Source organism: Sycon ciliatum, chromosome 8, assembly GCF_964019385.1.
Source record: "Sycon ciliatum chromosome 8, ocSycCili1.1, whole genome shotgun sequence".
Lineage (NCBI taxonomy): Eukaryota > Metazoa > Porifera > Calcarea > Leucosolenida > Sycettidae > Sycon > Sycon ciliatum.
In genome coordinates, this window is record NC_088650.1 from 7,618,591 (window position 1) to 7,635,071 (window position 16,481).

The following is a 16,481-nucleotide window of genomic DNA, read 5'->3' on the forward strand; positions in this document are numbered from 1 at the left end:
GGGTGGACGTGTATAGAAGGTGAAATTCCCGCAGGGTCCAGCATCACAAGTCGCTGCACCCAAACCACACATGTGGGAGGTCTCACTTGCGTAGGGCCATGCCAACATACCGTATTTTCTCTAATAATAGCCCGGGGTTCTTATTTTTTTCAGTGACAGCTCTACCCGTGCTACTATTAGAAACTGGGATATTATTGGAGACAGGGCTTTTATTTTTTCAATTGTCAACTATCAAGCCAACTCCAGTCTATACAGGCATAAACTGACCATGTCAAGACAGATTTTTCAACCCTAAACTCGGGAATATTGTCAAAACAGGTGTTTCACAATAGCATTGGCGCCAGGAAGGAAGCAGTAGACCGAAAACCTTCCCTACAAATATGTTCTTGGCATGTTGTACTGCTGTTTCATATGCGGTCAATATACTTGTTGCATACTCCAATTGTGACCTGCGCTACTATTAGAGACTGTGCTCTTATTATTTCAAACCACCCTCACCCCGGGGCAATATTGGAGACTGGGCTATTATTAGAGACCTGGGCTTTTATTAGAGAAAATACGGTAGTTTTTTTAGCTTTTCCACCACTTTCGTCATTATTAGAGAAATATTTCGCGATCGCGCAACTGTTTATGCCGAAAACACACATTTGGGAGGTCTGACTTGCGTAGGGCCATTCCAATTGAGGGTTTTTTGCGCTTTTCTAGCATTTTCATCACTATCCAAGAAATATGTCACGATCGCGCACATACGTATCTAATATTGACTGAGTACGAGGTCAATATAGGAAATAAAAGCCGAGGTCTTTTACGAGGTTTTTATTTCCTATACTGACCAAGTACGAAGTCAATATTAGATTTATCACGACAAACAGTCCGTATTTCAAATTCCAGAACGATAACCTCATGAGTCCCGGTTTTATGATTGCACAACCGTTGCACCACCACCTACTCATGCAGTGACAATGCTGCACTAGGCACCGTTCAACTGCGCAACCCCTAAGCAGTCAAATATAAGCAGTCAATATAGCCCTAAGGAGTGAAATATGCAGGATTATACCTCACTCCATATTCACCCACATACAATTGGCCATCTACATAAGTGGTGAATATTGCTGAATATTCACCGCTTATATTCACCACTTACCTCATATTCACCACTTTACATAATTGTACTGTAAAGAGAGCAGTCCTCGGTGCTGCGCTTGATTCCTCTTCAGTCAGCGCACCGGAGCTGTCGAGTGCCCTAGAAAATGTCTACGCTAACTTCCATAGACAGGACTTTTCTGAGTACAAACGAAATTCCTTGCTTGCCATTGCCGCTGGATCCGCATGTGACCAGGTGCTGACAGTGAGCATCTTCACAGACGGAGCGTTCCAGCGAGCAAACAAGGTTTTGGACGCTCAACATGTCAATGGCCCGATGATTGCGGATCAAGCGGCAAGCCAGGAATTTCGTTTGTACTCAGAACAGCCCTGTTCAAGGACGTTAGCGTAGAATTTTTCTAGGGCACACAACAGCTCCGAAGCGCTGCCTAAAAAGAAAAGAAGTGAGGGTAGAACCGCTTGGCTCGCTGTTATAAACCGACTCCCGAATTGGCGCGATGATCGCGGATTGGTCAAATCTTCGCGTGAAACGAAACCTCTCTCTGATTGGTCAAATCTTCGCGTGAAACGAAACCTCTCTCTGATTGGTCAAATCTTCGCGTGAAACGAAACCTCTCTAATGATTGGCTTCCGCCACAAAGCTGCACGAGCGTGTTCTCCATGGTGATTGGCACGAGCGTGTTCTCCATGGTGATTGGCACGAGCGTGTTCTCCAAGGTCGTCACCTCCCATGCCACATGCACCAGTACGTGTACACGATCGATTGAACAAGATTCTGAACACGCCGCCCTCCGATTCAGGCAAGAACACGCCAGTCGGTCTGAAGGCTCAGTGAAGCAACAACGACTTACGTTAGTTCTGCGTACATGTACATGCATGACCAACAGGACTCGTTTGTTGGGTTTTAGGGACGAGAGGGTGAATATGGAGAGGTATAAGTCTAATATTACCTTCAGCCTCGTGAATATGGGCGAATATTCACTAGTTATACAAACCTCGGCTTCGCCTCGGTTTGTATACTAGTGAATATTCGCCCATATTCACTCGGCTTCAGGTAATATTATTATACATATTTGACTGCTTAGGTATGGCAAAAATCTATGTGAGTCAATACTAAGGGAGTGATAAACATGTTTATGATTGTGTGGGTTGCTTGCACACGCACGCCCATAGCCCATGTTCTTGGTCTCTTGCCACCAAATACACGAACTGTGTGATTCCTGGACCTGAATGTACTACTTATGCAGCCACATGTACGTGCATGTCTGTTGAGCATGAAGAGCAAGCACCATGACTAGAGTCTACACGCAAAGACTAAGTAATAGTTACCTGTTTGTGATGCTCCTTCGCCGAATCCCCCGCAATCCTTCACCCCAGTATCACTCTGATTTGGCGGTGATGAAGAAGAGGGAAATGATTCAGTTTTACTCGTTGCAATCACATGTTGCCCCGCCACGGTAGGTATTGGAGAAACAGCTCCGAATAATGAGGGACTGCTTCTGTTGGCATCGCTCGGATCCAGCGTGTCGTTCAATGGCAACTCGCAGCGAGGCAGGATAAGCCTGGCGTAAATAATTCCATCGGAAAAGTCCGTGCCAAGCGTGAGCCAGTAGAGGACAAACGCGCCACACAACTGCAGCAGCACTCGTCCTCGTTGTTTCCTCCACAGCCCGACGTTCTCAGAATTCTCCTGTGCGTGCGCACCTGCTCCGCTCTCCGCTTCGCTACCTTCATTCATTTTCATGAATCATGGAGTACCAATGCATTTCGGACAAACTCTGAAACGAACAGATAAAGAGTAAGTTAGAGATCTTGAACACCCGCTACTGCAGGAGAAACCCCTGGCTAGCTCCCAACTCAGCGGGTCGAGACTTTTTTTTAGTAGCAATCATGAATGGAGTGTGCTTGCACGCCAAGCTGCTCGCCTCAAACTCCGCACAGGCGGCATTTCGGTTATTCCCTGCACTTCAGCAGTAACGAGTCCTGGACTCCTGCCATCCTGGTCCTGGAAGAGACATCTTTCACTGATTCTGTATCCATGACCATGTTCTGAAAACAATGGGAAAAGTGACGTGCATGACAAGCAGTCTTCTACTGACAACATTTAGTACAATAGTCAGTACTGCATGTACCACTGTGTACTGAGCTGAGGAGTCTGTACTGCGAGTACAAAGTTAGTGTCAAAACCAGGCTGAGGGAGTAGTACAATGGTATTGTACTCCATCTGTCTTTATCTCTGAAAACCAGGGAGTCGTATAGACCCGGGTCTATACGACTCCCTGCTGAAAACTCTCCTCCATTCTCACTCTAATCTTTCGTCAAAACTGCACGGCAATCAGCCTCTACTTTCGCCTCAGCATCATGATCTTGATACTGCTATTTTTGTACTTGTTTGCGTACTTGTTTGCACTCACATCATGGAATAACAAGTAAATAGTTTCCTGGTTTCCTCCCCTCCCTCCTCTCTTTCCTACCCTTAGAGTTCTTGCTCTCCTGCTCCCCGCCCTTCCACTCCCCATTTTGTTTCCTTTGGTGCACATGTGCAGCTGTGATGCCGAGACCCTTGGTCGGCTGAGCTTCACAGGTCCCACCCACTCCGTCCTGCTGGATATGTACTTCTCCTCCTCATTTTAGTTCATCATGCAGTGAGTGTTCAATAGAAAAAAAATAAAAATAAAAATAAAACTACTCTCTGGTCAAAACTGCTGCTAAAACTTACTTGTAAAAGTCCCATAGTGTCGCTGTTGAGTGCCTACTGTAGCTAAGCTACATGACTTTTTGTAGGATTGTACTTGCACAGTTGTAGGTCTGCGAGGACAGACAAGCAGCTGACAACAACCATGACAACAGTTAGTATTTTACTGAAAGGTGCTTCTTCAAATTATTTGGCTGCCGCTCTTGCTGCTGCTGCTGCCAAGAGGATATGCACGACGGATGAAGACCCTGCTTCTCTGTCGGCATTTGTTGCGGCACGGCTCGTGGCATTGGACAAGAGACCAGGTGTGCGCCCGGTTGCGGTGGGGGAAGTCGCTTGCCGGATCATCGCTAAGGCTGTGTTGCAGTGTATATCGTCTGATATTGCGACAGCCGTGATCCCTCATCAGCTGTGTGTTGGTGTGCCGGCGGCTTGAAAGGCGGCTGTGCATGCCGTCCAGGAACAATATCTCGCCGATGACACTGATGCAATCTTACTCATCGATGCATCTAAATTCTAATGCCTTTAACAGAATCAACAGGAAGGCCACCTTGCATAATACCGCACGTGTGTGTCCACCGATGGAAAACATTTGTCGTAATACATGTGGTGCGGATATTCCACTATTTCTTCCTGGCGGCGTAGTATTGTACTCGCGCGAGGGAACTTGTCAGGGAGACCCGCTGGCCATGGCCATGTTTGCTCTTGCGGTGGCTCCTATGGTTTGTAAACTCCGTGAGCAGCACCCCAATGTAAACCAATGCTGGTACGCGGATGATGGCGAGTCTGGTGGTAGATTGGCGGCCGTGCATTCGTTTTGGAAATCAATCGAGGAGATTGGCCCGAAGTATGGCTATTACCGTAATGCAGCTAAGACAGTTCTGCTGGTGAAACCCACCCTGGAGTCTGAAGCCCAAGAGCTGTTCGACCCTACAGGCATACGTGTGCTGACCAATGGTGTTCGCTATCTTGGTGGGGCCATTGGTGAGAAGGAATTCGTACAGGAGAGCCTATGTCGTCATGTTTCCGTATGGTGCAGGGAGGTCGGCACTCTCTCCACTCTGGCGGAAACCCAGCCACATGCTGCTTATTCTGTCTTCTCCCGCGGACTGAGGTCGCGTTGGCGCTACCATATTTGCTCGCATGGTTTGCCGGAGGCGGATGCTTTCGGCAAGCTCGATAGTGTGATTGGCAATAATTTGATACCAGCAATCACTGGTCAGAAGAACATGTCCACCGTTGAGTGGAGTCTCATCGGCTTGCCTGTCAAGTCCGGTGGTCTATCAATTCCTGCCATTGGGCCTCATGCAGTGCATCAGTGGACCTCCAGCATGGCCTCGGCACGGCCGGTGATTGATTTGCTTCGTCGCCCTGATGATGACATTGCTCCGGCTGATTTGCAGGCGGAGGTAATGGCGTTGCGAAATGCCGAACGTCGGAGAATGGCTACTGCGGCTAAGGAGGCTCAGGTTGCTTTGCGTCCTGAGCTCAGCCCATGTCAACGGGTGCTGTTGGAGATTGCTGCTGGTGCTGGCGTTTCCAGTTGGCTAACGGCTGAGCCCCTGGCTGTGAACGGCTTTGCGCTAAACAAAGCATGTTTCCGGGATGGTCTCGCCCTGCGCTATGGCTGGGGTATTGACGGCCTCCCACAAACTTGTGTGTGTGGTAGAGACATGTCTGTCGACCATGCATTGACATGCCCTACAGGGGGCTACCCAAGTCTGCGACATAATGAGCTTCGTGATGTGCTGGTGGAGGTGATGACTTCTGCCATCCCGGATGTTCAAACAGAGCCACCGCTTTTGCCGTTGGATGGTGAACAACTTCACGGCGCTACTGCTAATCATGCTGCAGAGGCTCGATTGGATATCCGTGCAAGGGGATTTTGGTCGCCACAGCAAGATGCATTCTTTGATGTGAGGGTTACTCACCCCTCGGCGTCTTTGCTGTCGCGGCAGGAAGTCCTTGCACAGATTTCCCGGAATGAACATCAGAAGAAGCGGGCCTATCTTCAGCGTGTTGTCGATGTCGAGTGGGGGTCATTCACTCCTCTCGTATTTTCGACAAACGGCATGTGTGGCACAGAGTGCTCTCGTGCATTGAAGAACATTGTTCAGCTGGTGGTTAACAAGCATAGTGACCTCCAGTACGCTGTTGTGATGGCGCAGCTACGCTGCAAAATTGCATTTGTTTTGCTGAGGTGGTCAATCACGTACGGCGGTGCCTCCGTGGTTGCAGAGCGTCTTACTTGCGGAAGAGAATAGGCCCATCTTTTCTCGACCGATGTCGCCTTTTGTCCATGTAACCGTCTTCGTTATTCCTATGTTGGCCTATAAAATATTGGCATGCTCTGCGGATTTGTAGGCAAGCTAGGCAATTTAAATATTATCCTGCAAAGTATTTTGTAGGTGCGTGACTACTACGTCATGTATAGGTGTTGGCGGATAATGCCGGCATTATATCGAGCATTATACACCACCCGGAGCATTACGAGCAGGGAGTAGTAAAATACATGTATTTTACTACTCCCTGATTACGAGCATTATAAAGCATTATGAGGCCAAAAATGGCATTATACGACTTTCTACATGACTGCATAGTAGATCTACACACATCGTCAATTCGTCATGTACAGATTCGTATCGGCTATAGCGTTGGTCTTTGATTGGCAACATTTATTACGCGATGTATTTATACTACAACTAATTACATACAAGCGATAACCACCGACCGTACACATCATGCATGGTACTAAACAGATCGTGGCACGCAGTGCCAGGCGCAGTAGTGCTAGCTAGCTGTGGTCCAGCACAGTGTGGAAACTCTCGCAGAAACTTCCGGTCCCGGAAGTCTATCTTCGGCCAGCTTACTTACTTTTTGAAGATCCTGATAACAACGCGTTAACGCCGAACCAACGAAACAAATTTTTTATGTGAGCCAGCATGGAACGGTGGAGGTGCGCACACGCACACATAATTCCAGACCTTACCCGGTTACATATACAGTCCACAATGTATTGTTACAAAAAAACATTCTGTGTCTTCATCGAAGCAAGAGTCCATGTCTTTGTCGAAGAGTAACGCTGGACTTTCACCGGACATTGACCATTGTGTAAGACCAGCTAACTAGCAGCCAACGCTGATGGCTGACTCGCCGCGATGCCGTTCTTGGGATTGGGAGGAAGCTGGGCTTTCTCCAGATGAGCTTGTGGCGGAGTCCTCTGATGATAGTGACCATGGTGACGTCGTCGAGTTGGAAACTGCAGATCCTGCCGCGATAGCGAGGAAGCGGTCTTTTCAGAAAACACTTCAAAACAGCTATTACCAAGTCTGAAAATGTTTCCAAAAGGACGCGAGTAGCTCATGGACAGAGCACTGAAGTGGCCATCAGTGCCGAAACACGGGTGCGGGAGTTCCCAGATGAGCCGCTCAAAAGAGACTATGGCAAGTTAGTGTGCCTGGCATGCCATACAACATTGTCAGGGAAGAAGAGTATAATCATGTCCCATATTGCTACGGCAAGACACAAACAAGGAAAGTCCCGTTTGGAGAGGGAAACTCAGATGCAGAAGTTGGTCAAGGAGTCATTCTTGGCGTATCCTCTTTGTGCCGCCTCAATATGACTGTATGTGTTTGTACCTAGCGTACATGTTTACCTGATATTGTATTATGTGTTTATCATAGCATGGGTGCAATATTATAGCGTTTTTCTTAGCCCAATACCGCAAGGTTAAGGTGCAGATGTTACTCCATTGTTTTCTGTCGCGGGCATAGGTGCCGAGATCACGAAGGCAGCTGGGCTTAAAAATGCAGATAGGTGTGAGGCGGCCATCTCGCTGGAGACTTGTGGTGAGGCAAGAGCGGGGTGCACCTATTCGAAAGGGCTGACTGGTAGCATATGTACAGAAAGCAGTGAGAGCAACATTTGCAGGGATGTCACTGGGCTGGCGTAATATATGTCCTAATAGCTTCCACCTGTCCCGCTTGGCCATTTCAGATACAGAGCACTGGCCAGTAACAGCATATACATCTGCATTCGAGATGACATCTGGGTAGGTAATTCCAAGGGTACACCGCAGCTGTTTCCTATGAAACACATCTAGGCGCTTTTCTTGTGCACGGGACAGGCCATGGCAAGCAAGGTTGTAGGTCAAGATTGGTAGAACGAAAGTGTTGTATAAACGAATTTTGATGGGTGTAGAAAACAGGTTGTGTTTGAACCATAACTTCAGAGTGTCTCCAAATGCTCTTGCGGCCAAGCCAATACGGCGCGCTACGTCCTCCCCGGAGCCGTATAGCGAGCCGAGTGTCTTCACCTGTCGCCAAGCTTCTTTACCACGAGTTGTGCTGACATTTCTAGATGTTGTAGAGGTGGCATCTCCCAAAGTGGGTTCCAGGTAAATACGGATCCATTCAGTCTTACTGGTATTGACGGTAAGACCCCATTCGGAGAAGACGCCTGCGATGACGGGTAGGGCGCTGGTAAGGAATGATTTTGATGTGGAGATGAAGTCTACGTCATCGGCGTAAGCTGTTTCTTCAGGTAGAATGTTGTCTGCTGATGGTCGGGCTGGCAGTCGGTCACGTACCATTCGTAGGGCTGCTTCCAAATAAACCGTGAACAGTACCGGTGACAATCCATCGCCCTGGGGGACCCCCCCCCCCCCCCGAGCTGTCTCAAGCTAAAGCGATGCTTCAAACCCCCGTCCTTCAGGAAGATATTCAACATCAATAAACTTAATAATCAAGAAATACGATCGACATTCCAGACAGAGATGGGTGGTCGTTTCCGTCCATTGCTCGAGATGGAGAATGCAGATGATATTGTCAATAAGTTTAACATCTTGACGGAGGCGGCAACTTCCATCCTAGGAACCACCCAGAAGCCCAGAAAGCCATGGATCTCAGATGAATGCCTAAGGCAGTGTGATACGCGCCGACAATTGAGAGGGAGCCGCTTTGGTTCTGCTGCGGCACAGGAAGAGTATCGTGTGGCGAATCGGGAGACCAAGCGGTTAATCCGACGAGACAAAGAGAATTGGCTACAAAATAAATGCAAGTCAATTGAAGATGACATCGCCAACCACAACCCCCACGGAGCATACCAAACTCTGAAGAGTCTATGCAGCAAGAAATCAGGATCAGCAATGCAGGTGATCAAAGCAGCAGACGGATCCACTTTAACGAAAAAGGAAGAAGTAGCTCAGCGGTGGTGTGAGTACGGTGCATCTTTGTACAACGTGGACCTGAACGTAGATGATAAAGTCCTTGACGCAATCGTTACTCCAGCCATGTCAGATAATGCCAACAACAATCCCATTCTGAGGACCGAAGTCGAATACGCTATCAACTCCCTCAAGAACAACAAATCAGCGGGGTTAGATAACATTCCTGGCGAGCTTTTGCGACATGGTGGAGATACGTTGGTGGCTGTTATGCACAGGATTTGTGACCTCGCATGGACGAATGGTAGATGGCCAACATCATGGACAAGGTCCATTCTTGTTCCCATCCCTAAGTCTGGAGACCTTCGGCAGTGCCAAAACTACAGGACAGTGAGCCTCATCAGTCATCCGAGCAAAGTGCTACTGAGGATCTTGCTGAAGCGCCTGCAGCCGCAAGTGGGGTTTGCTGGCGGACGAGCAGGCAGGGTTCCGGAAGGGAAGAAGCACAGTGGAGCAAATCTTCAACCTCAGAATGTTAACTGAAAAGTACCGTGACCATCAGCAGGCTACATCCCCTATGTTTTGTCCTTTTCCTCGTTTCTTTTTGTTCTCCACCTGTATTCCAGTAGGGCTGTGTCAATAGTAAAAAAAGAAAAAGAAAAAAGGCTGTGTATCATTGCTTCATCGATTTCCATAAGGCCTTTGATAGGGTTTGGCACAAAGCGCTATTCAAGATTATGAGAGCGCATGGCATCGAAGCAAGAATTGTGGACCTGATTGAAGCGCTTTACGCTACTACTGAAGCTGCCATCGTTGTTGGATCCACTATCACCGACTGGTTCACCACGTCAGTGGGTGTCAGGCAGGGCTGTTTACTCTCGCCTTGTCTGTTCAACGTATTCCTGGAGTACATCATGTCTGACGCTTTGGAGGAGTTTGATGGGTCAGTATGTATCGGCGGCATGTGCGTGACCAACCTACGTTTTGCGGATGATATAGATCTAATCGCATCGTCTGTGGAAGAGCTGATGGACCTGACCGAGCGCGTGGATACGAGTGCAACAAGACTAGGCATGCAGATCAATGCTTCCAAGACCAAGTCAATGGCACCGCCGGAGGGCGGTGGTGATCTGGGGTGCATTCAAGTAGGCAATGAGCGAATAGAAGAGGTATCCCAGTTTAAATACTTAGGTGCCGTAATCACGTCGGATGGCAAGTCCGATGTGGAGATAAGAAGACGCTTAGCACTAGGGAAGCAAAAGATCATTGAGCTTCAATTCATTTGGAAATCGCCATCACTTTCTTTGCCTACTAAATTTCGTTTTGCTAGGTCTATTGTGCTAGCGACTGTTTTATACCGGGATGCCAATCTTGGACATTATCTGCCTCATCAATGAGAAGAATTTCATCCTTCGAGATGAAATGCTTCCGCCGACTCTTAGGAGTAACATACCACGACCGGCGTACCAACCAATCTATCCTGGAAGAAATCAATGACATCATCGGAGCAAGGATGCGGCTAGCGAACGAAGTCAAGAAATTTAAGTTGATGTGGTTTGGCCATGTTACGAGACATGACGTTTTCTCCAAGCCCTTCCTGCAAGGATCAACTCCTGGATCTCGACCGAGAGGAAGGCCGCGACATTATGGATTTCTAACGTTAAAAGTTGGACGGGTCTTCCCTTGCATGCTCTCTCTCATGCAGCACACGATAGAGTTGGATTCAGAGACATCATTCACAATTCTCTCGCTGATTAATGCCTCTACGATCACCTTGTGATTATGAGTTATACATACATACATACATACATACAGTCCATTCAGAAAAAGACGAGCGCTGGCTCTGGAGAGCTCCCGTGTTTGGCGATTTTGTGGTACACTGTGCCGTGCCGTGCGATTCAAAACTTGAAAAAGGGTCCAAAAAGGATACTTCGAAGTACATGTACCTCAACTGGGGTTCGAACCGCAAATGTACTGTTTATACATGTACATGTATATGCAAATGAAGTGAACAGCCTGGATTTTCATGGTTTTTACCCAATTCAGTGCTTGGGGGCAAAACCTGGCCGAAATCCTATTCTTGTTATAGCTTGCTTTTTGGAGAAATAAACTTCAAAAACACAAGAGCATTCCATGGGGGATTGCCAAAAAAATGTGACGAAAACCCAAAATTTGACCCGTTTATGACCAAAAGCTAGGATAATTATCATCAGATCATTCTTTTTCTGAATGGACTGTAGTACTTGTCTCTACACTTGTACCAGCACGTAGATCTACCACCCTGCGTTAGTATTACTGCAGTGTGGTCCTGACCTTCTTCTAGTCTCAAACTGACAACAGCTTGTTTTCGAGTCGCCCTATCACGTGCACTGGCAAGAACCGACACGGATCGTACGGAAGAGAAGATGCGGCTAGCGCTATCACCAACAGCTAGTCTCTTCCTGGCATGCTTTGACCTCATGTGGTTACCCCATTATCCGGGCGCATGGCTTATCTTTTGAAGTTTTGTGCGCCCGCGGGCCTCCCCACTACATGTACGTTCCCTCAATTTTGTCTCCAGGAATCGTTCTGTCTCACCTACATGTACATACCGGTAGCTTTCTTGACACCACTTGCACTGCAGTTGGCACTTGTTGTAGTACACAACGTTCTTTTTCATGCATACAGTAAAACCTGTAACTAACGACCACCGTGACTAGCGACCGGCCTGGTACTACCGACCACTTTGTCAGGCACGGACGGTCTCACATTCAAAATGCACTGTGACTAGCGACTACCTGCTGAACGCGACCAGCGACCGCCTTTTCTTGTCCCAATGTCGAATTTTGACCCGTAACTAGCGACCGCGATGTAGCAAATCAAGCATTGCTTGAAGCTCCTTCTCGAAATTTTGATGATTTTCCATGGTCGTTTCGATACTACAGCTGGACAAATGAGCGCAGTCTCATTTTTACTGTGGAATCAGTGTGGATTGCACTACACCTGTCATAATTTCAAGTGCTGTCAAGAACAAACATGATAGGAAACGTCTTGGAGAGCGCATCCAAAGCGCTCTTTGATCGATGTTACTACTCGAAGGAGAATCTAAGACTGAGCGGCTCTCTGTCGAAGTGCAATCACACAGCTCAGTCACCAGACTCACCACTACACCAGGTCACACTGACAGTCTGTGCTGGCTAGCTAGCATGCTACGGTATTATGTACTCACCTGTACGGAACACAGGCCAGGATACGATGGCGGATAATAGTCTACAGTGAAAGGTGCGAAAACTCGCAACATCGCTGGTCGTATCGCTTCCGGTGTACAAAAAACTAACTGATTCTCTCTCTCTCCAAGTGTTGTATGATCTGAAAAAAGAATGTCAGTGCGCAAGTGGTGGGGGATTGTATTATCTGCATTTTGACATACATAATTATCATATAATGGGATCCATATATGGTCGCGCGGTGCAAACCTCTAACTAAAGACCACCTGCCACTAACGACCACTTTTCCGGGCACCAAGGGGTGGTCGTTAGTTACAGGTTTTACTGTACTTTCATATCACCAGATTTGCAGGTCATGCACAGAGCTAGCGGACGACATCTTCTTCTTCTTCGTGACACGTTCGGTTCCTTGATAAGTTGATACATTTGGGTGGATGTTGTGCAGATTGACAAAGCTGGTTCCTAAGCTACCAGAATATCAATACACAACCCGTAGATCTACGGGCAACTTACTTGTGTTTAGGGATCGCTTTGTTATGCTTTGGTGCACTTGGTCAGACATGTTACGGAAACTTCAGGAAAGCATAGCGCGGATGTTCCCTCTGTTTGGAAAAACGCCAAAATTATCCCATCGAAGAAAGGTTCGTGGTCTAACCCGCCAATTATCGTCCGATTTCCCTTCTCAGCTGTCTATCCAAAATATTTAAATGAAGTGCTTTGATCAACTCGACGCTCATGTGAAGGTAGTGATCAGTTCAAAACAGCCTGGTTTCTGTAGAGGTGATTCTACTCTCTTTTAAATTAATTATTGTATCGCATGATGTACATCCCCTGTCCCGAGATGAATAAAAATGTCTTGCATAATCCGACTACGTTGACGGAGAGTAGAACCACTCTTGATCTAAATTTTAGATCAGGAGTGGTGCATATGATTAGCAAAGATAGAAATGAACTTGGATGTTGAGCCAATGTAATCATGGATAAAAAGAAGGACAAAAAAATGTTACGAGTTATGACTGATGATGCTTAACTGTCCACCAAAGCAACCATATCATAACAGAGTCAGGTAGTGCGACAACATGGCACAAAACTGACAAGGAGTATTGAGACATTCGACGACCTGACACCTACAACACATCTACGAGGCGCAAACCAGAGACCTTCCAACTTGGAAGGTTCATGTTGGGAAAGGTCCAAAGAGTGGCATACAAGCCTTGAAGGTAAATCTCATAGACTTCGGAAGTAGCAACTTCAAGTCCATGCTTCGCTTCTGTTCAGATTATCACAGGAATGTAAGAAGCACAACCAGCTCAGCAATCGCGTTTGAATCCACATGCAAGAAAGGCAGCGATAAAGCCATAGCACACTGCTTTCTCTTCCTCGTGTGGAATCCAATTCAGAACACACACACACAAAAATAACTTCACGGTTGGAGTGGGACTTGGCTGGAGGCCGAGTTTTCGGCATCCGTAGGAAAGCCACCGCACTCTAGGATCAAGGCAGGAACACCACCACCCTCTAGGATCAAGGCGCAAATGCATCTCCTAAGCGGTGGGAGGTGGGTAGATCAGACTCACCACAAAGTGGTCAAAGACCGAAAATCCCATTAACTGCATCCATGTTACCCTCGTGCCAGGCCACGAGTTCCCAATTAACTGTGGGTCGCAGCACGGCTGGAAAAAATCCTTCCGCTTCCAAGCAGGACTTGAACCGGGTACCCTCTGTTTCTCAATCATGGTCTTAGACCATCCCACTATGCCTACCTGCAGACACAAACCTTTTTTTAAAAAGATTGTTCTCGATATGAAAAGCAATTCCAATGCCAGTTCGAATTTCTACAATACACGTCATGTATTGCAGGCAAACTAAACGGACAACTCGCCCATTTAGCAGGAATAACGAAAAAGCTGTGTCAGAGATACAAGTGAAAACACTGCGGCACAAACTACATGTATGCGTAAGGGTCCACCATTCAAATTGAACAGTTAGATGTGCACAATGTAGCACAGACTGACAAAGAGCACTGAGACATTCCATGGCATGATAAAGTGCGAAAGAAAAAATTCGCTAGACACAAACAGTATCTTCGACATCAACCTGGTTGACTCATAAGAAGTCACAGTTCTGAAAGCCGTCATTCGATTCACTTACTGTTGAGCCACTTGTCAATCAGAGACAAGTATAGCTCTGGGTTTTTCTGCCATGACCAATGCCAGCGAATGTTTTTAGAGCCGATTGTGGAATTGTATTTATCCCCGAGTGACTCTTTCCAGGTCGCAAACGACTGCTTGTCGAAGGCCTTAGCCTGCGCATCAACCTCGTCTGGATCGAGAAGTGTGCGCAGCAGGGCTTTCATCTGGCTTAGAACGGTGGTTTGCAACGTGGCAACGCTGTTCAGCTCGTTCGGGTCCGTGTCGAGATCGAATAGCTCCGGGTCGTAGCCCCCGGCGTACTCAATGTACTTCCAGTTGTTCTGCCGCAACATGAACTGCCCAGTACTGGAGTGGTCCATGTGTGCCTGTAGAAGTACATAGTCCGGGTGAGGGTCGGCCATCAGCTCGTCGAATCGTGACTCAGATACGCATGCGCTCGAGTCATCATTTAGCCATGCGTGCATGCTGCTCACATTCATCAGGTCCGGCAGCAGAGAGTAGCCGGCTAGGCCCGTGGGATGCTGCGCCTTGGCTAGATCCATGACGGTCGGGAACAGGTCGATCAGGCTCGTGGCCCTCTGCACGGTGCTGCCCTTGCGTATGCCCGACCCGGGCGGACCGGCAATAATCAGCGGTACGCGCGCACTGCCCTCGAGCGCCGTCTCCTTGTAGAACTGCTTGTGATCCATGGTCATGTCACCGTGATCTGACCAGAACACCACCACAGTGTTGTTCAGCAAGCTGCCGCTGCTGCCTATCGTGTCCAGAATGCTGCCGACAAAGCCGTCTGCCTCGGCCACCATGGCGTAGTACACGGCCCGGATGTCATGTACCTCCTCAGTGCTCCAGTTGCCCGAGCAGTTCTTGGTGATCGTCTCGTACAGCTGCACAGGGTGCATCTCGCTTTCGGCCTTCCACTGCGGGAGTGTGATGCGTGTCTTGTTCACGCCCGTCGTCAGCCAGTACTGGGATGTCGAGTAGCCGGGATGCGGGCAGCCGAAGCCACACGACAGCATGAACGGGGTCGTGTTGTTCTGGCGGCCCTTCAGCCACTCGATGCACTTGTCCGCGTTGGCCCAGTCCCCGCCGTGGAATCTCACCGTCTGCGAGTCGTGAACGGACGGAAAGGGCCGGTCCTCGGACGGAATGGCGAAGCCGGGCACTGGTCGTACCCACGTACTGAGATTAGCACTCAGGCTGTGGTGACCCGAGTTGAAATCATGACGCCCTATGAACTCAGTGTCGTAGCCAACCTTGCCCACTTGCTCCATGATGATTGGGTAGTCGGGCGGCAGGCCATGCCCGTTCGCCCACACTCCTGTTTGATCAGGTCGTCTGCCGGACCATAGTGCACTTCTGGACGGCACGCACTCCGGAGCAGCGCAGTACGTGTTATCAAAGCGGACGCCCCTCTTCGCCAGCTTGTCCAAGTTCGGGGTGAGCGCCGGCGAGTCCTCCAGAGCCGTTCGGCCGTCCATGCTATCCACATGAAGGAAAATAATATTTGGCGTCGCAGCGGACTCAGCCGCCAGGTGCACCGCTCCGCATCCCACCGCAACAGCGACAAGAAACCAGTTGATTGGAGCCATTGCTCCAGCGAAGCAGCGGTTCTTTGGTACCAACGCAACTGGGAGAGATGGTCCTCAGGAAGGTGTCCAAAGACCTTCGAAATTCTGGTAATGCTCGGAGCTGGAGGCGGGGTGGCAAACTCCTCCAATGAGTGACAAGCACGCTCCTCGCGGCAAGGAGCAAGCTTTGGTGGTCTACGTGGACCTGGAATCGTCCTGGACTCGTTCGCTGGAGCAATCTAGACTCGGTTTAGCTTGAGGGGAGCGAGATCCACCTCGAACCAATGTTTGGGATACAGGTATATCTACTAGGTGGTAAGGTAGATGTGTTCATTATTATTGAGGGGCATTTTCGGGACTTCTGTCAACGACGATGCTACAGAAAATCATGTGAGCTGACCATGATCACGAGGACTAGAAAACCTCTTCTCAGCATGTCCCAGTCTCCCAGGCACTAGTACTAGTAGTACTAGTGGACAACGGCACGGGCTAGACAGACTGATAGGCGTGTAGTCAACCCGTGAATGTTCGAACGCACTCACTGATTCTGTAGATCTACCTGTAGATCTACTGTGCCAAGGTCAGGACCAG

At 48.5% G+C, this 16,481-nt stretch overlaps 2 protein-coding genes across 2 annotated transcripts in view; both read right to left on the reverse strand.

Moving 5' to 3' along the window:
* LOC135823131 (monocarboxylate transporter 9-like) overlaps positions 1 to 3,183 on the reverse strand; it is a 7,325-nt gene extending 4,142 nt beyond the window's left edge. The window contains exon 1 of the mRNA XM_065335972.1: positions 2,434 to 3,183. Within this exon, the coding sequence (XP_065192044.1) occupies positions 2,434 to 2,848 (415 nt within the window). The 5' untranslated portion in view covers positions 2,849 to 3,183. The remainder of the gene's footprint in view (positions 1 to 2,433) is intronic.
* Positions 3,184 to 13,940: 10,757 nt separating this feature from the next.
* On the reverse strand, positions 13,941 to 16,363 carry LOC135823136 (arylsulfatase K-like). The gene has a single exon (XM_065335975.1). It carries the CDS (start codon positions 15,909 to 15,911, stop codon positions 14,313 to 14,315), a length of 1,599 nt encoding a protein of 532 aa, XP_065192047.1. The 5' UTR covers positions 15,912 to 16,363; the 3' UTR covers positions 13,941 to 14,312.
* Between the last annotated feature and the right edge of the window lie 118 nt (positions 16,364 to 16,481).